At 45.3% G+C, this 24240-nt stretch overlaps 1 protein-coding gene across 10 annotated transcripts in view; it reads right to left on the bottom strand.

Moving 5' to 3' along the window:
- Positions 1-24240, bottom strand: part of UROS (uroporphyrinogen III synthase) — a 450422-nt gene that overhangs the window by 54257 nt on the left and 371925 nt on the right. For all 10 annotated transcript variants that reach the window (XM_069239701.1, XM_069239705.1, XM_069239706.1 and 7 more), the window contains one exon: positions 9922-9996. In XM_069239701.1, the coding sequence (XP_069095802.1) occupies positions 9922-9996 (75 nt within the window). The remainder of the gene's footprint in view (positions 1-9921; positions 9997-24240) is intronic.

The following is a 24240-nucleotide window of genomic DNA, read 5'->3' on the forward strand; positions in this document are numbered from 1 at the left end:
ATCTTGACAGCCCCAGTAACATAGAAGCAGCTGGAGCGAAGAAACCTTGCAGCTGGGAAAGGCACAGGACCCTCGTGCTCCCGGCTGGGGGGGAAGGTTGATTGGGGGCACCCCCTGACTCTCCCCCCGCTGTCCGCCCTTGCTGCGGCTCTGGGGCCCCTGGCCTCCCCGCTGCGCCCACTCTGCAGGAGGGGGCGACGGATCATAAAGACCACCAGCACAATAATTAAAAAACAACGTCTAATCCAACGACCCTCCCAACAATGGGGAAAACCAAAAAACGTGAGGACCAGAGCCAGGGCGAAATAGTAAGTGCTAAACCTCCACACCCCTCAGAAGATTCGTCACCACAGGAAACAACACTGGACACGGTCCTCCTGGCCATCAAAGATTCTCGCGAAGCACTAGAGAAGAAAATAGATCATTTAGCAACGGATCTTACTCTACTGAGAGACGACCATCGCAAATTAAAGGAGAGAGTAGGAACCAACGAAACGTCGCTCACGGCACTAACTTTGACACAAAAATCAACGGCCGCCGAACTCATGGTCCTCTCCTCCTGCATCAAAACCCTAGAAACTAGAGCAGAAGATGCCGAAAATCATGCATGCAGGAGCAACCTCAGAATAGTCGGGATACCAGAACAAACCGAAACGTCTGCAGACAGTATGGAATCCTTTCTAGAAAGTTGAATTAAGACCACAGTGGCCCCTGAGGGCCTATCAGCATTCTTTGCAATAGAAAGAGCACATAGGGTACCTGGCAGACAGCCACCCCCAGGACCTAGACCACGACCAATAGTGGCTAAATTACTACATTACAAAGACAGAGACTATGGGCCTGATTCCGAGTTTGGCTGGCGGCGGTAGCCGCCAGCCAAACGGGAACCACCACTTGGCCGCTCCGCAGTCAAAAGACCGCGGAGGCCATTCTGGCTTTCTCGCTGGGCCGGCGGGTGCCCGACAAAGGAGCGCCCGCCGGCCCAGCGGGAAAGGCCCTGCAACAATGAAGCCGGCTCCGAATGGAGCCGGCGGAGTTGCAGGGGTGCGACGGGTGCAGTTGCACCCGTCGCGATTTTCACTGTCTGCAATGCAGACAGTAAAAATCTTTCTGGGGCCCTGTTAGGGGGCCCCTGCACTGCCCATGCCAGTGGCATGGGCAGTGAAGGGGCCCCCAGGGGCCCCACGACACCCGTTCCCGCCATCCTGGTTCTGACGGTGAAAACCGCCAGAAACAGGCTGGCTGGAAGGGGGTCGGAATCCCCATGGCGGCGCTGCAAGCAGCGCCGCCGGGGGTAATCAGGCGGGAAACCGCCGGACCCGGCTGGGCGACCGCGGCTTCAAAGCCGCGGTCGGAATACACAAGGAAGCACCGCCAGCCTGTTGGCGGTGCTTCCGTGGTCGTCGACAATGACCCCCTATATTCTTTCACAAACACGTCAACTCGGACAGATCACATGCAACAACCAACAGATCATGATCTTCCCAGACTTTACCAAGGAAACGCAAGCACAAAGGGCCTCCTTTAACGACTCCAACGTGCACTACGTGAGAACGGCATAAAATATGCAATGTTATTCCCAGCCAAGCTCAGGGTGGAACACGATGGAAAAACGCACTTCTTTACATCACCGCAACTAGCACGGGAATGGCTGGAATCTCGGAATATAGCTATTCTGACCCATCCCTCTCAAACCCCACGCAAACCAGACGGGAAACGCAGCAGATTCTCCAAAAGAATAACGGAGGCGCCCCCCCCCGAGGCACCAGTCCCTCCGCGAGAGGCAGAACGCAGTGGAAGCAGCAGCGGCCTTGAGCGGGAGAACAAGCCCTCCTCCACAAACCCCGGAAAATGCATCGGACCTTGACTCAGACTGTGGGAGTTCCTCAACTTTGCGTGACACCTTAACAAGTCCACCTAAAATCACGCCAGGCACCGCGGAGGAGATTATCTAACCACTAGAGTTAATGATTTAGATCTATGTGAGTACTAACATGACAAATGCTGACACTTATAAGACGCCAAGCAGAGTCCCCTCCAAATTTGCAGACAAACTAAACTTATTACGTATACTTTCTGGGACCTAGATATAACCTAGCCGGGCCCCGGGAGCAGCTCGGAGTGGGGGCACGCGGCCTCTGTCACGCCACCCACCTATAGGATTCTAAATTAAGATTGTTTATGGTTTGGACGGGAATAGTAATGGCTACCGGTCCTGGGGAATGGGAGTTGGGTTTAAAATTTGTTCTTATAGTTAGAGGGGTTTACATCGCACCAGTCATCCACAAACCTAACAACTCTAGTCACCAATCATTAACAATTTTATATAACTGAAGATTTGACCAACGGTCCACACCCAACAATAGCTACCAATTTAAAACTCATAGATCATGGCTGTAGTCTACAAAATGATAACATGGAACGTTAGAGGCTTAAATAACATGTCCAAGCGGTACAAAGTATACAACTACCTCAAACGTAGAGGGGCACATATAGCTCTACTACAAGAAACTCATCTACTAGAACAAGAGGTCACTGCACTCAAAAAAAGATGGAGGGGCCAAATATTTGCCACGAACTTCTCAGCATTTGCTAGGGGGGTATTATTATGGATCCAACCAGGGGTGCCATTCCAGGCACAGCTAACAATGATAGATAAAGAAGGGAGATATGTAGTGGTCAGGGGAAGGCAGATGGAAAAGAAGTGACAATTGGTGGCCTATATGCGCCGAACTCAGACCAAAAAAGTTTCTTAGATAAACTATCACGGGAACTAGGCCCGACCCTCACAGGCCCAAAAATACTTGCCGGGGACTTCAATTGTATAGCTAACACGCACTTGGATAGATCCCACCCACCCTTACAACACACGCAAACTAAAAAAAAACGCTAAATATTTCACGGAATGGCAGCAACACTGGCAATTATAAGACTGCTGGAGACTACTCCTATTATTCGACAATACACGATCTACACACTAGACTAGATACCTTTCTGGTCTCCAAGGAACTACAACACACCGTAGTAACAGCCGAATACCTAAGTCGCACCATATCGGATCATAACCCACTGGTGGTCTCGCTGGCGTGGGGCGGGGAAAAACCGTCAATCCCCACCTGGCGAATGAGAACAGAGGGACTCGAAGACGAGGCCTTCAAACTCACTTTACACCAAAATATTGAGGAATTTTTCTCACTAAACGCAGGGACAACATCCTCTAGAGCCCTAGAATGGGAAACCTTCAAAATAGTAACAAGGGGTAACTGCATAGGCGAGAGTATTGGGGTCCGAAAGTCAATTGAAACTGAATTAAAAAAACTGGAGGACTCCCTCAGAGAGACTGAGCGCAAGCTCCTGACACATCCCGAACTGCTATCCCTCCTAAACGAAACGAAAACTAAAATAATTGAAACTAACTCAAGATTATCCCGCTTTGACTATAAGCAGCATTTGAACAAGCAGCACTGAGAGGGTGACAAAGCAGGGGCCCTGCTGGCATGGCTTGCTAGGCCCCATAAACAATAAACTCCCATAGTGAAGATCAGGACGCCCACAAGTGGCAGTATACATGGTCAAAGAGAAATAAACACCTGTTTCCTCGAATACTACTCAACCCTTTACGCCCCACCTGAGGATACTATCAGTAACACACAGTTCCAAGAACTAGAGACACTCCCCCTCCCCAAATTAAATATAGAAGACAGTCAGGCACTAGCCGCGCCTATCTCAATCACAGAAATTAAAACAGCAATACAAGGCATGGCCAGAGGTAAAGTCCCAGGAACAGATGGACTCCCAATGGAGTTTTACGCTTTGTATCAAGACCTTTTAGCCCCAAGACTATGCTTATTATATGCTGAGGCATGGCATAACAATAAGCTGCCCCAAACAACTAACGAGGCCATAATGATCCCCCTGCTAAAACCCGATAAACCACCCACGGACGTTCGCTCCTACCGCCACCTATCCATGTTAAACCTGGATTACAAAATATTAAGCCGAATACTGGCAACCAGACTGCTACCCTATATGACGTCACTAATCCACCAAGACCAGGAAGGATTCATCCCGCAACGCAGCACAGCACAAAATATTAGACGTTTAGTCTCAATCCTACACGCCATGCCATCAACTACAACAATACCACAAGCAGCAATAATATAAGTAGACATAGAAAAAGCCTTTGATAGCCTACGAGGGGACTACTTGGAACTGGTTAAGCTAAAACTAGGGCTAGGGGAGGGCTTCACGCTCTGGACAAGGTTACTCTATACTAACCCCACAGCGAGAGTACGCACAGGTGGCATCATCTCCGACTCATTCCCGGTGGGTAGGGGGACCAGACGAGGCTGCCCACTATCTCCCCTTCTGTTTGCCATGGCAGTGGAGCCCCTTGCACAAACAGCAAGAACTAGGAGGCACTATGAAGGTATACTGATTAACAATCAAACACACCTCATAGCACTATACGCAGATGACATGTTACTATTTCTTAAAAAGCTGGGTGCAGGTTTGCCAGGGGCAATAGATATGCTTGAAAGCTTCGGTAAAGCTCCTGGCCCCCGAATTAACTGGAGGAAGTCCACCATCTTTCCCCTGACTGCTGACACCCCCGAGCCCGCAGATACCAGAGGCCTTCCCTGGTCCCCGAATACATTTAAATACCTGGGGGTCAACATATACCATAAAGTAGAAGATCTCCTAGAAGATAATGTACAGAGAGCAATTAGTGGACTCAAAACCAATATGCAATTCTGGAGCACATTTCCCCTGACTGTCTTTGGGAGAGTCGCCCTGCTAAAAATGATAGCACTGCCCAGGCTATTATACTACTTCTCCACCATCCTCCTGATAATCCCTAAAAAAGTATTCAAAAACGTAGACACCCTAATTGGGAGTTTTATATGAGGGTCGAATAGACGTAGAATAGCACTTGGCACACTCCAGAGGCCCACTTCAGAGGGCGGGTTAGCTGCGCCAAACTTTGAGATTTACTACTGGGCAGGACAACTACAATGGATAGCTAGGTTGATCGGCGAGTTCCTAGAAACAAACAACTCACAGACTTTATCAAACTGTCCTCTAGAAAACATTTTAAATACTTTACTGAACCCCAAAAAACCAACTCAACAGCTCCCATTAGAATGGGAGACACCTAGACATTGCTGGGACCAATTCTTAAAACGCACGCGCACTAGAACCCCCCACTCACCCGAGATCCCCCTAATAGCTCTAAACCTTATCCCAAGGGGTCACATCGCAGCACATACTAGCAAAATGATAAAATATAACAGCACGAAAATGGGAGATCTGTTCAACAATGGTAAACTCTGTGATTACATGGAACTACAAGAGCGGTTCAATCTCCCGTCGGGCTTGTCACTCATACTACTTTAGTCAACACTGTTCAAAAGCTATGGGGCACAAAACCAAGTGAACCAGACACACATGAAGTCTGCCACCTCCTCTGCACAATGGGAGACCAGAGAGGGGTAATATCGAGAATATATAAATCTCTACAAAGTGCCACCTACCAACCGCTGAATAAACTTAGATCCAAATGGCAGCCCGATCTAGACACTAACCTTGAGGACACTCAATGAACCAGAATCACCTCCCAAATTTACTCCGTATCCAGGAACGCAAGGTTCAAATTGATAAATTTATATATTTACCATAGAGCATACTTGACCCCACAATTATTAACCAAGCTTTACAATACGAATAATTCTAAATGCCCAAGATGCGAAGAACTATCAGCAGACCTTCTGCACATGCTTTGGAACTGCCCGAAAATTAACTTGTACTGGACTGAAGTGCTCAGAAAAATCACCTCCAGCACAGAAAGAACAATCTCGCCCACCCCTATAATAACAATACTAGGAGATTTCCCTTGACCCTCAGCACAAAAAATATCCAATAGATTCATAGATCTGGCGCTACTACTAGCAAAGAGAGAAATAACTTCCCACTGGAAAGACCCGGGAGGTCCCATAGTGGACAGATGGCACAATGCTCTAGTGAAATGGGCTGAAATCGAGAGCACGGTACTTCTGAAGGAAGCACTGCAGGGTCAAAGACCTAAAGACAACGCCAAACACTGGGATGCACTGCTTGTCAATCCTAAGACAATGGATGCCTCTACCTCAGAGGATAACACATCTGACTCAGAATCTGGTTCCATGCAGACAACAACCGCTATGACACAAAATACACTAACGAACACTGACTAGTCTCCTGGCAGCAACGGAAAGTTGCAATAAGAATAACAGATGACGGACTAAATGCGAGAGGGGGCAGGGGGTTAGAATACTCAGTTGGGACTAATCCAGTATCTATATTTGTAATGCGACATAATCCTTAGTTAAAAGCAATAAAAGATATATTAAAAAAAAAAAGAAAAAAGGATCTTGCACTCCTCCAACCTAACGCCGAGGACCACTCACATAAGAACATCCATCTGAGGCACAATACCACACTAACATCAGACCTGTGCGCACCAGTTTGGATCTCCTCCTGTGACTTCATTACAGAGTTCAAGTAGTCTCTGGCAACACTAGGAATGCTGAACATGTGTCCTCCCACAATCCACTATATATAATTGCGCATAGAACCATAAAGAAGCTTCTTTCCCCCGCTGCAACAGTCCATCTTTAGCAGCTGAAGGTCTTTTCCCTTCAGTTGGATGAATGGCTCAAATCTGGGAAAAATATGAATTTTGGACCCTTCAAACATCATGTCCCTTTTCTTTACCAGAAGTTTAATCACAATGTCTCTCTGATGCGCATCCACCAACTCCACCAGGACAGGAATGTGCGATTTGCAGCATCCACCACAGTAGGACCTTTAGTGAGCAAACAAGATGCCTTGATCACTTTCACAGATTCCACCTTGGAACCCTCCTGTGCCACTGTAAAAACATTCAGGCATCAGACTCTCTGCTCAGATGGGAACCCTACGATTCTGTTATTTGATGTTTTTTCACCATTCTCAGCCTGGTCTCTATTGCACCCACTCTTAGGCACAAGTCTCCAATCTCTCATTTAGGCTTGAAGACACAGCTCACAGGAGAATAAAAAATCCCCTCTGTAGAGGACTTTCCGGCCTCCATCTGCTCTACAGCACCATGCATCTCTTTAAAAGTCCTCATATTAGCCTCTCGCTTTCGTCATTGATACCCTTCTCTCTCCAGCTATTCTTCATGGAGGAAGCAAATTCTTGAAGGAAAAGTCCTTGTATTCTTCCCTTGCTTTGGTCTCTAGCCCTTTGGTGGCATAGCTTCTCAATAGAAAACATTCTCCACTGGCCTCAACAGTGACAGTGTTGTCCGATTGTCACAGTGAGAGGAGTGAAGGGGTGGCTGCCTGGCGTGCTCTCCTGCACCATGCTTGGGTCAGTGACTCTCTCCACCTCTCATGCCACAGACACCTCTGGTTTCCAGAAGATAATCACGGGTGCCAGCTTCACCTGGAATCCGTAAGCCTACAGGACTCACAGACAATGAGCAGCGAACCTCTGCATCATAGCTGGTCTGACAAGAACTGTCAGGGTGTCGTGGTAGACTCCATTATTTCCCACATGGGCCTCTGATTCATGAGGCAAGCTGTTGGTACAAATAGTGCCACATCGAAAATGTGTTCAATCATACACCATAAAATGTCATCATACTACAAAATTAAGTCTTGAGATGCTTCTCATCATTAGACCTATTGCTTGCCTGGGTGCCTCAACCTGCCATCAACAAGTGTTGTTTATGTGTCTCGAATCAGGAAACGTTGTCACATCTTCTCTGCACCTGCCCAGTTTTAATCGATGAACGCAAAGGTTTCTTTGCCACTTTCTGACTTAACCAGAGGACATGATTGATGCAGGAGGCTGTCAAATTCCTCTTAATTGAACCCCATCCGGAAGCAATAGCCAGTCTTATAAAAAAACCTGAATATAATGGAGAAAGCATTAGAACTCAGCCACATCCTCTACTCCCTCAGAGTTCTAGCCTTTTTTGGTATGAGTAAAGAGGTTAGGCTGCTAGGAGAAGGTTGTTGTTGTTCTCACCCGAACTTTACTTGAGATCATCAATGGAAAGTTAGTATATTCAAGGCGACAACCTCTCCTATCCTGTAGCCTTCGGAAATATAACGTTCAGAGATCATTCATTACATGATTCTCAGACTTATGTCCCATGAGCAAGACAGAACTAAAGTGAAGGAGTCGTGACGTCTGTGCCTGTCTCTTATCATCAGCACTGTAAACATCTTATTGCTTTCTGTGTAAATATTACCGGCAGAACAATGGCCCATGCACAATGTGGGCAGACAGCTAGGCACAGGTTGTCACTTTTGTTCGGATTTTAATTGAGGCTATTATTGGTCATTCACTAGTCTTGGCAAACCTCACCTACCGCTTCAGGTATGAAATGATTAGAGCCTGTTTATAGTACAACCTCTAGCATACTCCCATGTTAAATCTCCAGCGAAACACACAATTTTACTGTTAGGAAATGTGGCTAGATGTATTCAAATATGTTATTTAACTTCAGAAACTTTTGGCTAAATTGTTGTATTATTTAAAAATCTTAGATTGTCATAGATTAAGCCAAGATATTCATGTCCAAGATCAAAGTTAACTGCATCTTACATATGTACACACAGCGAAGCTTGATCTGTTTTTAGCACCTGGGAAAACAGACATCTCTTACCATTAACCTTGTACCAGAATTACTTGCTCTGTACTATCAGAGCACAGTACCAGTACATTATGGGAAAGGCTCAAAATCATGGTCCTAGCCGCATTGGTTTATATCCTTTTCTAATTTGGTTGTGCTGCAAATATAATCAGATGTACCCAGTTAATAATACTAATCTGGTCCCAGAAGGTTTTTCGAGTAAATAACGTTATGCTAACCTTTCATTTTACACCCAAGCTAGCAGACATTTTTAAAACTTATTTTACGAATCGCCAGGAATGTATAAAGAGTCATTGCTTACCTGTTTACCGTATTTTAATGTTTTGCTCTATACTATGCTGTTAGCTCTTTAACGGACTTTAATGTCTAAATAAAGTATTATCAAAGCTAGACATCTAATCCATAATATGTCAGTTCGAGAGGAAATCCTGAGTAAGAAGTCAGGACTGCAAGTAATTGGCACACTGCACTTTTTATTACTGAGGTAATAGTGACATTCAACAATATACAGATTCAAATTGGAGCACTTAGCTGGACAATTTCTAAGAGTGTGACTTGCAGTTTCTAGTATAGGCAATAGACCTTTTACATGTAAACAGTCCAAGCCAATGCTCAAATACTCTAAGTTGTATAAGATGCAATTTATGAAACATTGTACAGTTATTGCAGCATTTCTCTCCAAAAGAGATTCCTCAAACTGCTTTCTGTAACATAACATCCCACACTTGCAAAGCAGGAATCTTGTAAACTGTACAAGACTAGGGGTGAACCAAAACATTGCTTTGGTTGCTTTAGCGTGATTATGAAAAATTCCTGCAACATTATGTAGAATTATGCAAAATACAAATCTGTCATTTAGTACGATTTTTTATATTTCAAGATAAAATGTATCCTATGGTCAGTTTTTGATGTGAGAAGGTATGGAGTGCCAAAAGATTAGTAAAAAAAAAAAAAAAAAGTACCGGGAACAACATCTGTTGTTTCCACGTGTGTACGGCATTTTTTTCTGCAAATTGAGCATAATTATGCAAAGTGGCATAGTTTCACATCCAAGCCTAAACCAAAATTCACAAAAATGTGTGCATTACCCAAGACTAATTTGAACTTCCCCTAGACCTACACAGGATCTCACTTAAACAAACATATTAGGGAACATTATTGGGAGACCTTAACTTGTTAATACGAAAAGACCAGCGATGAAAGAGCTGCATCCGTTTTGTCATTAATGTACTTACTTGAACAAATCAATGCTGCTAATTTTTCGGCATTTCCAGAATCTTCTCCTTGAGGGACGAGGCCAATCTCAGAGACTACAAAAAGAAGCAAATAGCGACTTCAATGTGCTTTCAGATCCTTCAACCAAATGAAATCTTAAAAATAACATTACCTACATATGGGTCCATTATATATTATTAAGACTTCGTATTCAATCTAAAAATTGTTAAGGAGAGGACCACAGCAGTGTGTGCTCACTACAGTCATTTCCATATCTTGACACTAAATAATGAACTTAAAGATGGATTCAGAAATTGTGTAATTAAGCAAGGCAAGGAAAAGCCCACTCCCGACCATGTAGGGGCTGTAACCTATGATATGACGTGTTGGAAGAGTCTATAATGTTATGTTTTAACTATTGCACTTATGAGTATCAATCTTCTTACAGCACGTTCTAAATATCTCATAAATCAAATATTCATGTTGATTGAATTTGTGCTTTCAAAATGTATTTCTTCAAAATGTAAAAAGACGTAGTCCTTTCCTATACGTTTGGATACTTATTACATTTCGTAAAACCTGGCGCTTCTTTAGGATTACATGTACAATGCATAGGGAATCCAGAACTTATAAAAAAAGTAGTTGGTCATGATATGCGTTAGGCATGGCTCTAGACATTTATTTTAAATGCTACTTTAAATCAACAAGTTTAGTTGTCAAAATCAATTTCGTTTGGACACAGCAGATGCGGTCCTCGTTGTTGCAAAGTATACATATGTTCAAAAATACCACAAGAAACAAAGATATACGCCTGCCTTATGGTAAGCCCATACGAGTGAGGCACTGGGTGACATATTTTTTTATAACGTTCTTGCACGCTTACAGGTTGTGTTCGCAGACACGTCCAATGTGAATATCCGTGGTTTTGTGGTATTTTAAAAAATATTTCTTTAGAGGTTGTACATTAAGTGGCGGGTGTACGGGCACTGTACTTTTGTACTCACAACCTCCTGAAAATGTGTCTATGCTCAAGTGAAATTCTCAGTTAATGCCCAGTGTCTTTTAAATGTCGCCTGTGCTGTGCCCCAAACAAGGCTTTGGAAGTAGCACGCTCTCTGTAGTGCAATGGGACGTGCCCCCTAGGCACGCCATCACCGCTGGCCACATCCTCGCCTAATGGATCACTCTATGGTCTGACATACACAAAGCATCATGGAAACGGTAGAGGGGCAGGACGCAAGTCTGGTTCCCAAGGTATGTATTAAAAGCTCTGTCACCCATCACTCTACACCCAACATTCTAGTTGTGAACCTGCTGCTACCTGTACCCCTATTCCCATTTAATTACCCAGTGTTATTGCTGCTCCTAATACCCTTTCAGATTCTTGCAGCACACTGTCCCACACTGCTCATGCCACCTTTTAAACCTTTGAAACGAATTTTCTAAGATGTGCAGGACTGTATTTATTAATGTATTTTAAATAGCCCACATGTTTTGCAAGCACTATTTTAACTGAAACGTAAGCCATCCCTGTCACTCACCCGTCCTCCCCCTTCACGCACATCTGTGTACATCCTCTCCCCATACGTTCCACAGTACTCAGTCAAGCTGCAATGTATTAGAATATTTTTCAGTGCTGTTATTGTTCTGCTAATGGTGAATATGCTGTAACTTGGTTGTAATTGGCAACATGCGACCACATCATCCGCTGCTTCAATGAAATCTATTCATTCAAATACTGGGATACTGTAAATGTAACTTGTTTGTTTGAACAGCTTCGGATGACATTAGCATAGAGGGTGATAAATTATTATTGAAGAAAATGGGATAGTGCTTAGGTTTTAAGGTAATGACATTTTTCATGTGCTCTGATTTGCTGAGGAAATAATACATTTATTCACACCACAATTATTATGCAAACATTATTTTCTCTGCAAGAATTCAGTGTAAAAAACCCTTGCCTCTGGGTGTGAGCCAGACGATATTCTGGAGAGTTAGATGCTGCTAGGGACGCTGCCTACTGCTTTTCTTGTACTGCTGTCCATTTGGAAATTAGAATATTTTTTGACTTTTGCATGCAATGTATTTTGCAAAATGATAGTGTTTTGGGACATGCCTTATAACAGGGGACACATTGCCTCATGAAACTGAGGTTTAACAATGTCTCCAGTAATTGTGGGAGGATTGATGAAAGTACATTTTCGGATGACTACATTTTGGGGTAACCTCAATTTGCAACCACACCATTCACGCAAAATCTGTCAAACATATTTCACAGAAATGGTGATGAGGAGTATCAAAATATAAGTTATTCATATTTGTAGCTGGCAAAGAAATTTCAAGGTCAGGAGGATTACAACCGCAGCCAATCAATTTAATGTAGCTGGTGGAGGCATTGTATGGGTAATGTGATGTTAAGAATCAATCATTTAGGCTGGAGACATCTTGCCATGAGTTAATAGTAATTTATACTTTTTTAGTTAATAAATGATGAGCAACCAACTTCCACAAACATTTGCCAGAGCTTTTGCACTGGCTTGTGGAAGAGCTTTCTTACGAACTAAGCATGGGATGGCTTTGAGCTGATCACAGGGCAAGGCTTGCAAGCAGTAGAAAGACCAAAATAAACAAGAATCTGCAATGCCATGGATCTCGCATTTACTCGAGTTAAAGCTATTAGCGTTGTAAACTCCTAACCAGACTTTTGCTGCCACAAACTGAAAAGCAAAACAGTTGCACACAAGCGAGCCGACAGCTGGCATGATTGCAAAGCAAACACAAAAGGAAACAGAAGTTCACTCGCAGTGAAACGTATCAGAAAAAGTGCAATTATCCATGTAACCGGCAAATGTGCAAATATCCATGTAACCAGCAAAACTGCACTTATCCATGTAACAGAGTTGATGTCACGCAAAGTACTCGACTACTGCCCGGCGATATCATGCTGCCTACGAAATAAAAAGAAAAAGTAGTCCAGAAAGCATACTGAAAACATGCAGCCTCGTATGTTTTCAGTAGTTGTCCGGTGCGCTTGAGGCGGCCTAAACACTGGAAAAGGCATGACGTATGCATGCCTTTCACTAATAAAATCAAGCGAATTGTAAAAGGCAAGCCCGCGAACCAACTAAACTGATGGGCAGGACATGGGTGTGGTTACAAGCCTGTACAGAGATAACAACAGGGACAGAGCGCTTTGCGCTTGACCCTAAAAACAGGGTATATAGCTCACAGTGAGATCCAGTGAAATCCACTCCAGTGTCTCAAGACAAGCCTCCAGGGGATAAGCTGGTCATCAAGGTAAAACAAAAACATTCTGATTGTTCTTTATAGAGCAATCCACCATTTCAGCTGCTTATGTTCTATGTGTTGGTGAATGGGTAGATATCATCTGTGAAGTGCTATAAACTGCAATGTAACACCAAAGGACATGTGCTAGGGCCTCATTTAGAGATTGGTAGGTGGCATTTCTCCCACCAGTGGGGTGAAGGTAATAACCTCCACTACCAGGCTGGATTACTGTCCATAATATTTATAGATCTCTGATTGCCTGGTGGAGATCTCTATGCCTTCAGAGGAGCTGCTGTAATGCAATCTCCTTTGTAATCTTGCAGAGTGGCTGCTGCTTTTCATCCAACCACTTAGCAAACGCAGGAGTTTCTTTTCACAAAACAAAAACCAATTTCATTCTGTATTTCTTCTGTTTGAGAACACTAAGCTTTTCCTGACAGTACTAGACATGTAAAAAGGTACACTGGAGTATCTGCTCTGCATAGGGTGGCAGGTCTGAGGTACTTAGGCTGACTCCACAAACTCCATTCTACCTTTGGTCTAAGGTTTACGCCAGCGGAAACATGACAGTCTTCTCAACTAACCAGAGCGGGGGACGGTGGGGCCTCCATTTGGTAGACAGTGTTCTCTTTGATGTTTGTGGTGGACTACCCTGTCTGCCAAAATCGAAATATGCCTCACAAAAATAACTAGGCAGCTTGAAGTCAAGCCAATAAATACCACAGTGTTCTCACACTGCAGATGTTTCAAGTTAAGGGCCCCACGTAAGGTGAACAATTGGCCTTGTCACAGATGTCCAGCAAATATGCTATATCTGGTTTTCTTATGAGGACAGAATTCATTTCTGGACACCAAAGAAGCTCACTAGCATGCTGGTGATCTCCTGTGACCCAATCTGATTATCATCTACATACATAATGTATACCTTACCCAGTGCGGGAATTCGAACAAAACAACTCCGGGAAACTTATGTATTTAAAAAAATAATTCTGCACAGAAATAGGCAACAAGGGCAAATGTGACAGTAAATCTGTTAAAGCTTTCTTAATTGGTCATAAAGAAGTTGCAATTAAAAATACCTCACAGGATTAATCTTTGTATGCCTAGCAGTTTTGAGGGAATTATCATTTCTGCAAGTATGGACGATATGTGATTCCTACACCTTATAACCATCATTGTCTTAGGTAACATTTCCTGAACATCTATTTACAAACTTGTATGATTTAGTTTTTATCTGTGTGTGACGTAAAGTGTTCTGACACCCTACAATACGTCTTTACTGTTACAGAAATAAAGCATGTGTAAGAAAAGCATTGACAGTAATGGATGTATCACATAATATGAAGTACACGCTAAAGACGTAGCACAGTATATGGTAGCTTAGAGTGATAGTCTGGAGGGTTAGTTATTGAGCAATGTTCTAAAATATACAAACGGAGCTTCAAGTTGGTGGATTTCAGGGACGGTGTGCATACCCGTTGGTTACAGTTTCAGGATTAGAGACAGTGCATTAGATACAAGATCTTAAAAAGAGCCACATTATAATACTTAAAAGGGACACCGTTAAGGAAACTTGAAATGAAGAGGAAAAGAAAAGGAGTTAGGAGGGAACTACTGGGTCAAAAGAAAAAAGGGGGGAGGAAGGGGAATGGAAGGGAACTATAGGCCTGAAGACCAAGAACCAGTTTCACTTAAATCCAGGAGGATGGTAGGGATGCTCCTCAACTAGTATGGTGGAGACATTTGTAAGTATGACATTGATGGTAGTACTGGAGCGTACCAGGGGAGTTCAGCGTGTCCACATGATGTATTTGATAAGCTTTTCTTGTACTGCTGTCCATTTGGAAATTAGAATATTTTTTGACTTTTGCATGCAATGTATTTTGCAAAATGATAGTGTTTTGGGACATGCCTTATAACAGGGGACACATTGCCTCATGAAACTGAGGTTTAACAATGTCTCCAGTAATTGTGGGAGGATTGATGAAAGTACATTTTCGGATGACTACATTTTGGGGTAACCTCAATTTGCAACCACACCATTCACGCAAAATCTGTCAAACATATTTCACAGAAATGGTGATGAGGAGTATCAAAATATAAGTTATTCATATTTGTAGCTGGCAAAGAAATTTCAAGGTCAGGAGGATTACAACCGCAGCCAATCAATTTAATGTAGCTGGTGGAGGCATTGTATGGGTAATGTGATGTTAAGAATCAATCATTTAGGCTGGAGACATCTTGCCATGAGTTAATAGTAATTTATACTTTTTTAGTTAATAAATGATGAGCAACCAACTTCCACAAACATTTGCCAGAGCTTTTGCACTGGCTTGTGGAAGAGCTTTCTTACGAACTAAGCATGGGATGGCTTTGAGCTGATCACAGGGCAAGGCTTGCAAGCAGTAGAAAGACCAAAATAAACAAGAATCTGCAATGCCATGGATCTCGCATTTACTCGAGTTAAAGCTATTAGCGTTGTAAACTCCTAACCAGACTTTTGCTGCCACAAACTGAAAAGCAAAACAGTTGCACACAAGCGAGCCGACAGCTGGCATGATTGCAAAGCAAACACAAAAGGAAACAGAAGTTCACTCGCAGTGAAACGTATCAGAAAAAGTGCAATTATCCATGTAACCGGCAAATGTGCAAATATCCATGTAACCAGCAAAACTGCACTTATCCATGTAACAGAGTTGATGTCACGCAAAGTACTCGACTACTGCCCGGCGATATCATGCTGCCTACGAAATAAAAAGAAAAAGTAGTCCAGAAAGCATACTGAAAACATGCAGCCTCGTATGTTTTCAGTAGTTGTCCGGTGCGCTTGAGGCGGCCTAAACACTGGAAAAGGCATGACGTATGCATGCCTTTCACTAATAATATCAAGCGAATTGTAAAAGGCAAGCCCGCGAACCAACTAAACTGATGGGCAGGACATGGGTGTGGTTACAAGCCTGTACAGAGATAACAACAGGGACAGAGCGCTTTGCGCTTGACCCTAAAAACAGGGTATATAGCTCACAGTGAGATCCAGTGAAATCCACTCCAGTGTCTCAAGACAAGCCTCCAGGGGATAAGCTGGTCATCAAGGTAAAACAAAAACATTCTGATTGTTCTTTATAGAGCAATCCACCATTTCAGCTGCTTATGTTCTATGTGTTGGTGAATGGGTAGATATCATCTGTGAAGTGCTATAAACTGCAATGTAACACCAAAGGACATGTGCTAGGGCCTCATTTAGAGATTGGTAGGTGGCATTTCTCCCACCAGTGGGGTGAAGGTAATAACCTCCACTACCAGGCTGGATTACTGTCCATAATATTTATAGATCTCTGATTGCCTGGTGGAGATCTCTATGCCTTCAGAGGAGCTGCTGTAATGCAATCTCCTTTGTAATCTTTGTAAATTTGCAGAGTGGCTGCTGCTTTTCATCCAACCACTTAGCAAACGCAGGAGTTTCTTTTCACAAAACAAAAACCAATTTCATTCTGTATTTCTTCTGTTTGAGAACACTAAGCTTTTCCTGACAGTACTAGACATGTAAAAAGGTACACTGGAGTATCTGCTCTGCATAGGGTGGCAGGTCTGAGGTACTTAGGCTGACTCCACAAACTCCATTCTACCTTTGGTCTAAGGTTTACGCCAGCGGAAACATGACAGTCTTCTCAACTAACCAGAGCGGGGGACGGTGGGGCCTCCATTTGGTAGACAGTGTTCTCTTTGATGTTTGTGGTGGACTACCCTGTCTGCCAAAATCGAAATATGCCTCACAAAAATAACTAGGCAGCTTGAAGTCAAGCCAATAAATACCACAGTGTTCTCACACTGCAGATGTTTCAAGTTAAGGGCCCCACGTAAGGTGAACAATTGGCCTTGTCACAGATGTCCAGCAAATATGCTATATCTGGTTTTCTTATGAGGACAGAATTCATTTCTGGACACCAAAGAAGCTCACTAGCATGCTGGTGATCTCCTGTGACCCAATCTGATTATCATCTACATACATAATGTATACCTTACCCAGTGCGGGAATTCGAACAAAACAACTCCGGGAAACTTATGTATTTAAAAAAATAATTCTGCACAGAAATAGGCAACAAGGGCAAATGTGACAGTAAATCTGTTAAAGCTTTCTTAATTGGTCATAAAGAAGTTGCAATTAAAAATACCTCACAGGATTAATCTTTGTATGCCTAGCAGTTTTGAGGGAATTATCATTTCTGCAAGTATGGACGATATGTGATTCCTACACCTTATAACCATCATTGTCTTAGGTAACATTTCCTGAACATCTATTTACAAACTTGTATGATTTAGTTTTTATCTGTGTGTGACGTAAAGTGTTCTGACACCCTACAATACGTCTTTACTGTTACAGAAATAAAGCATGTGTAAGAAAAGCATTGACAGTAATGGATGTATCACATAATATGAAGTACACGCTAAAGACGTAGCACAGTATATGGTAGCTTAGAGTGATAGTCTGGAGGGTTAGTTATTGAGCAATGTTCTAAAATATACAAACGGAGCTTCAAGTTGGTGGATTTCAGGGACGGTGTGCATACCCGTTGGTTACAGTTTCAGGATTAGAGACAGTGCATTAGATACAAGATCTTAAAAAGAGCCACATTATAATACTTAAAAGGGACACCGTTAAGGAAACTTGAAATGAAGAGGAAAAGAAAAGGAGTTAGGAGGGAACTACTGGGTCAAAAGAAAAAAGGGGGGAGGAAGGGGAATGGAAGGGAACTATAGGCCTGAAGACCAAGAACCAGTTTCACTTAAATCCAGGAGGATGGTAGGGATGCTCCTCAACTAGTATGGTGGAGACATTTGTAAGTATGACATTGATGGTAGTACTGGAGCGTACCAGGGGAGTTCAGCGTGTCCACATGATGTATTTGATAAGCCAGGTGATGGGAGGGAAGTCGACTTGTCACCAGTATTGTTTGGTGATAATGCAGTCTGATGTTCTGCCGTGGGTATGGGTGTGTGAAGGTCCGCCAGGATTGTGTCCCAGTTGATGGCAAGTGGGTATTTACGCTGGCTGAGACTGTCCTCTCGGTGAAGGGCAGTTCCCTCTGCCTGTGCCCAGATGCTCAAAGATTGTAGCCACGCTTCATAGCTTGGTGGGTCTGGGTGCGCCATCTACAGGTGATGAGTAGTTTACCTAGCATGAGCCTAAGTCTAAGAAACAGGATGTGGCTTTGTGCATTTTGTCTCAGCGGACGAGCCACTGGAGACAGGCCTTCCAGTTCTGCTGTATAGTTCGCCTCACACAGTGAGATAACCGTCGTAGTACCATGTTCTATTAATGATGTAGCCACGGACATGCCCACAGCATGTGTAAGAGATCTGCGTTTATCAAGTGACAGCACGGGCACTCAGCATCAGTTTGGTTATAGTATCTATTAAGTGTATAAGGCGTAAGGTAGGCTCTCTGTGTGATATAAAACTGTATTAATTGAAACTGTGTGCTGCGTGGTACATGTGTGGGATCCTCTAGTAGTGCGGATCACTCTTTGTCTGGAAAGGGTCTCCCTCTGTCGGTTTCCCCACCGATCACGAAGGGCCATAAGTGGTTTGGCTGCATGTTGGCTGCATGTTGTCTCAGTGAGTCAGTACCAAGTGTCTCCTGCTAACAAACACATATAGGTATTGTAGGGTAAGGTGTGTGGGGGAGGATCTTGTGTTAGGTCTCCCCATGCCCGCTGCAGTGTGTTAATAAAGGAGCAATGAAGTATCAAGCCACCATCTATTAGGGATTCGTAGAGGAGCATACCATTGTCATAAAGGCTGCCAAGTGTATGGACTCCTAAAGCATACCAGGTAATTGTTCTGTTAATGTGATGATGTAAGGGTCTCATGGCGTCACTAGCAGGGCAATAGCCGGAGCACAGGAAATCGTTGCTTTAGTGAGATATGGGCATCTGCGGTAGCAGAGATACACCACACTAATAGTAGGGGCTGAGGCACGGGGTTTAGCGCAAGGGTGGAATAGGTGCAGGAGTTTAGAATGTGTCTGAGGTGGGGGATGTTGTAGCAATGTCCAGCAGGTGCCTAGAAGACAGCCAGAATGCGACCCATTGAGCTGCACTGTCAGGTAGTACTGTTGCAGACTAGGGAGTACCAGTTCACCTTAGTCTGTCGGTTTGTAGAGTTTGGAGTGGGCTATTCTACAGCAATAGGTGTTCCAAATAAATCCGCACATGACACGTTTGAAAGAGCGAAAGAATGAAGTAGGAACATACAATGGGAGTTTAACAAAGAAGTACAAGAGGTGGAGCAAAGCGACCATCTTAAAGAGTGCCACCCTATCCATCACTAACAAGGGCAGTGTCTTCCAGAATATCATCTGGGATTCAAAGAACGTGATTGTTTGCAACAGATTCCCTTCGAGTAGGTCAGTATCTGTGTGGTACATCTGGACACCTAGGTACCTAAAAGTGACTGGCTGCCAGGATAAGGTGGGTGCGGCATGGAGAGGACCAGGGTCAGACGTGGTGTAGGTCAGCAGGAAGAGACAAGATTTGGTCCAGCTGACTCGTAGACCTGATAGGGGCGTGTCATTATTAAGAGCGTTTGTTATTGACATGGGGAATTGGTACAGTTCTTTTAAGTACATCAGTCAATCAAGTCTTATAGAGCATGGCTTGTCACCCTGAGGGGTAGGGGGTCTCCAGGTGCTCTAGGGGTTCGGCCCAGTGGGGGTGTAGGTTGAACAGCCCGGTCTTGACTGCTTCCTGAAATCCTGTAGGGAAGGGCAGGTTTTCAGATGGAGGCTGCCAGGCTTCGGGTGAGATGTAGAAGCAAGATCAACCTCCAGAGCGGTTGCGCTGGATGTGGGGTATGTGGGTCTGGGCGAGGGAGGTGGAGCAAAGTTCTCTCATTGGTTGGTGGAAGAAGAAGCAGTTGTTGAGGTAGGCGGGACCTGACTTGTGGATGGCTTTGTAGGTGTGGGTAAGGAGTTTGAAGAGGCATCTTTGCTGGATGGGGAGCAAGTAGAGAGTCCTGAGGTGAGGGGTGATGCTCGTTCTTCTCTGGAAGCTGAGGGTGGGTCTGGCAGCTGCATTCAGGACGTTCTTTAGATGGAGAGTGTGTTGCCTTAGTTGAGTGGGCTAGTGATGAGGGCTTGAGTGATAGTTTTTCTTGCTGACAGCGGAATCCAGCGGTAGATCTTTCAGAGCATGCACAGGATGTTGAAGCAGGCTGAGGAGACAGTGTTGATCCGTTGCTTCATGGTCAGTTTGGTGTCCAGGATGATTATGAGGTTGCATGCGTGTTTGCTGGAGGTGGGGAGAGGCCCTAGGGCGGGGGACCACCACGGATCATCCCAGGGGAAGGGGCTTTTTCCCAAAGATGAGGACCTCTGTCTTATCTAAGTCCACTTGAGGCAGTTGGCCTTCATCCATGTGGAGATGTCGGACATGGTGTTTTGGAAGTTGGTTGTAGTGGCTGCATGGTCGTCTGTGAGCATAGAACTAGCTGGGTGTTGTCGGTGTAGGAGATGATGTTGAGTCCATGGGTAAGGGCGGTGTTTGCGAGGGGTGTCATGTAAGTGTTGAAAAGGGTGGGGCTGAGGGAGGAGCCCTATGGGACACCACAGATGATGTCTTTGGGCTTGGAGACATAGGGCGGCAGGTAGATCCTTTGTGTTCAGTATGATAGGAAGGAGGCTATCCAGTTGAATGCGTTGTGTTGAATTCCTATGCGGTGTAGTCTGGCCTTTAGGGTGGGGTGGGAGACGGTGTCTAAGGCTGCAGAGAGGTTGGAGTTTGAGGGCACCAGCTCCTCCTTGGTCAATGAGGCGTCTGATGTCATCTGTGGCTGCGAAGAGGGCGGTTTCTGTGCTGTGATTGGGTCTGAATCCAGATTGTGACGGGTCTAGCAGGTTGTTGTGTTCCAGAAAATCTGTAAGCTGGCGATTGATGTCTTTTTCCAATACCTTCATGGGGAAGGGCAGGAGCGAGATGGGGCTTTCATTTTTTAGTGCATAGGGGTTGGTTGTGGGTTCCTTGAGAATGAGCTTGACCTCGGCGTGTTTCCAGGTGTCAGGGTTGGTGGCAGTAGAGATGGAGGTGTTGATGATTTCCGTGAGGGCGCTTCCGATGGCTTCACTTCTGAGGTTGTAGATGTGGTGAGGGCAGAGGTCTAAGGGGGATCCGGAATGGATGGAGGTCATGATGGAGATGGTGTCCTCGGTGGACAGTTGTTTCCAATCAGAGAGCAGGTGGGGGGGGTGTGCGCTAGGAAGCAAAGGAGGTCTGGAATCACTGGCTTGGGGGTCAAAAGTTGCTGTAGATGTCGATGATCTTGTGGTGAAAGAAGTTTGATAGCTTGTCACAGAGCACTTGGGATGGGTGCATTGAGTTTTCTGTGATGGAGGGGATTGGAGAACTCTCTGACGATGCTGAAGAGTTCTTTGGTATGATGTGCTCTTGCTTCGATGCAGGTGTTGAGTGCTTCTTTTTTGGCATTTATAAGTCGCTGGTGGAACTTGTTGAGGACGGTTCTGAAAGCATTGAGTTTGACGTGGATCTTGTCAGTGCTCCAGTGCCTCTCAAGTTTCTTGCAGTGTTGTTTTAGTGTGAAGAGTTCTGTGATGAAAAGCTGGCGGTAGTATTCTCGAGGAGAGCGATGGAGGTGAACAAGGTGGAGAAATTCTGGACTCGGTGTTCAAGGGTGTCTGATGGCTCAGCCTGCTTTCCTTGAGGGCAGAGGTCCAGGAAAATGCAGAGAATTTGCTCAAGCTGAATTGGGGGAGAATGGTTCGGTTCTCCGGGGTGGCAGGTTTCCCTTTGATTGTGAAGTGGATGATGTAGTGTTCTGTCCAGGTTAGCTCAGTGGTGTGAGATAAGGATGCTCTGCCGGTGGTAGAGAAGATGGGATCCAATGTACGACCTGTGTGGTGGATGGGATGGTTGACGATATAGGAGAGGCCGATGATGCTCCTGTTTCCCAGGAGTGAGGTGAGTTGGCGTCACTCAGATCTTCTAGGGGGAAGTTTAGGTCACCCAGGAGGATGCAGTGGTTGGAGTTGATGGTGAAGGGGGCGATGAAAACCAGGAACGCGTTGCAGAATATGTGGCGGGGGCCTGTAGGCGAGGGTTCCTCTGAAGGTGGTTTTAGCGTCCGGTTTGATTAAGGTGTTCCATGATGGGGAAGGTGTTGTCATCTGAGGTGGTGCAGTTGATGAAGTCTTTGTGCATTATGGCGATGCCTCTGCCTTATCTGTCTGTGGAATCATGCTGAATCATCTTGTACACAGGCTGTGTGGCTGTGGTGACGTCAGGGGCAGAGGAGGGGGCGAGCCAAGTTTCGGTGATGAACATGAATTCAGGGGCGAGGGAGGTTATGGTGTCCCAGATTCCCATGGTGTGTTTTTTGAGGGATCGGACGTTGAGTAGAGCGCATTGGAGTTGAGGTCTGTGGCCGATGGGGTGCTGAGAGGTGTGCGGTGGGTGTAGATGTGCAGGAGAAGTGGCGATACTGGCAGGAAAAAAGGCCTTCTGTGGTTAGGGGCGAGGCAGGCTGAGGATCTTGTTGAAGAAGTATTGGTAGTGGTCAGGAGGTCGAAGGGTCCTGGCTCTGGCCACGGTCTAGGCGCGGACAGGTGCAGACAGACTTGCCTTTGGCACTCCTGCTGTGTGTGCCCACTACCTGGCCATGCAGCGGCCTCCATTATGTAGCCGTGGGAGGTGGTAGGGGCTGAGTCAGAGGGCAGGACAGCAATCAGGAAAGCTCAAGGGGCAACAGGCATCGGCAGCAAGGGGGGTGGGTGGAGCTGCAAGAGTGAACTGAAAAGGAGGCAAAAAGAGGCAGCAGGGCAAAATGAAATGGAGTGAAAAGAAAAGGAGCAAAAAGTGGCAACAAAGCAGACATGAAGCGGAGTGAAAAGAAAAAGGAGGCAGGAAAGAGGCAGCAAAGAAATGTGCAAAAGGGCAGAAAAAAGTGCTCAGAGACATACGAAGGGAGGATCAGGAGCGAGCAGGAAGCAGGCTGAAGGCAGTGCCCGGTCTCGAACCGCACTGCTCAGCTGGATGGCTGGAAGCAGCTCCTCTATGCTGGATGGCAGCAGAGGAGTAGTGAGAGACCCGGGAAGGTATAGGGCTACTCAATGAAGCCCCGCAGAAGCCTCCATTTTGTAGCCCTGGGAGGTGGGATGGGCCGAGTCAGAAGGTGGGAAAACTATCAGGAAAGCCCAAGGGGCAGCAGTGGCTAGGGGCAGTGATGGCCCTGGGTGCAGGGCAGCAAGAGTGAACTGAAAAGGAGGCAATAAGAGGCAACAGGGCAAAATGAAACGGAGTGAATTAAAAGGGGTAAAAAGAGGAAACAAAGGAAAAATGAAACAGAGCGAAAAGAAAAGGGCAAAAGAGGCAACAAAGCAGAGGTGAAGTGGACTGAGAAGAAAAAGGAGGCAGAAAAGAGGCAGCAAAAAATTGTGCTAAAGGACAGAAAAAAGTGCTCAGAGACAGACGAAGGGAGGATGAGGGGCAAGCAGGAAACAAGCTGCAGGCAAAGACTGGTCTGGAACCGCACTGCTCACCTGAAGGGCCGGGAGCAGTTCCTCTATGATGAGCAGCAGCGGGGGTGGCAAGAGACCCGGGGAGGTCTGGTTCTAGATGGGGAGATCACCAGCATAGAGAGACACTCAATGGATCCCTTCTCCCAAGGGTATGCCCCAATCACAGCCCTGCGTTCACAGCATGACAGTTCCATGGCTAGAGCAAGGAGCAGGGGAGACAGATGGCATCCCTGCCTGGTGCCTCTCTCTCTCTCTCTCTATATTGACGGGGTCTGAGATAAGGACCATTGGCAGCGTTGATTGCTTGAAGGCAGGGGGTTTCCCTAGTCTTCTTCACTCTTGGAATGAATGTTTTGGAGCAGTGATTCATCTAGCCATGTTCTGCATGTCTTCCGGGGTGGTTAACAAGTGTGTGGCAACGCAACTGCACTTAGTTTGCCGGGAAAAGAAGGGGGAATCTTAGACCCAGTTCCCGCAAGCGCTTGACTGCAAGAAAGGAGCTGCGGTGTTGTTGAACAGTGGA

The sequence above is a fragment of the Pleurodeles waltl genome, chromosome 6, assembly GCF_031143425.1.
Source record: "Pleurodeles waltl isolate 20211129_DDA chromosome 6, aPleWal1.hap1.20221129, whole genome shotgun sequence".
NCBI lineage: Eukaryota > Metazoa > Chordata > Amphibia > Caudata > Salamandridae > Pleurodeles > Pleurodeles waltl.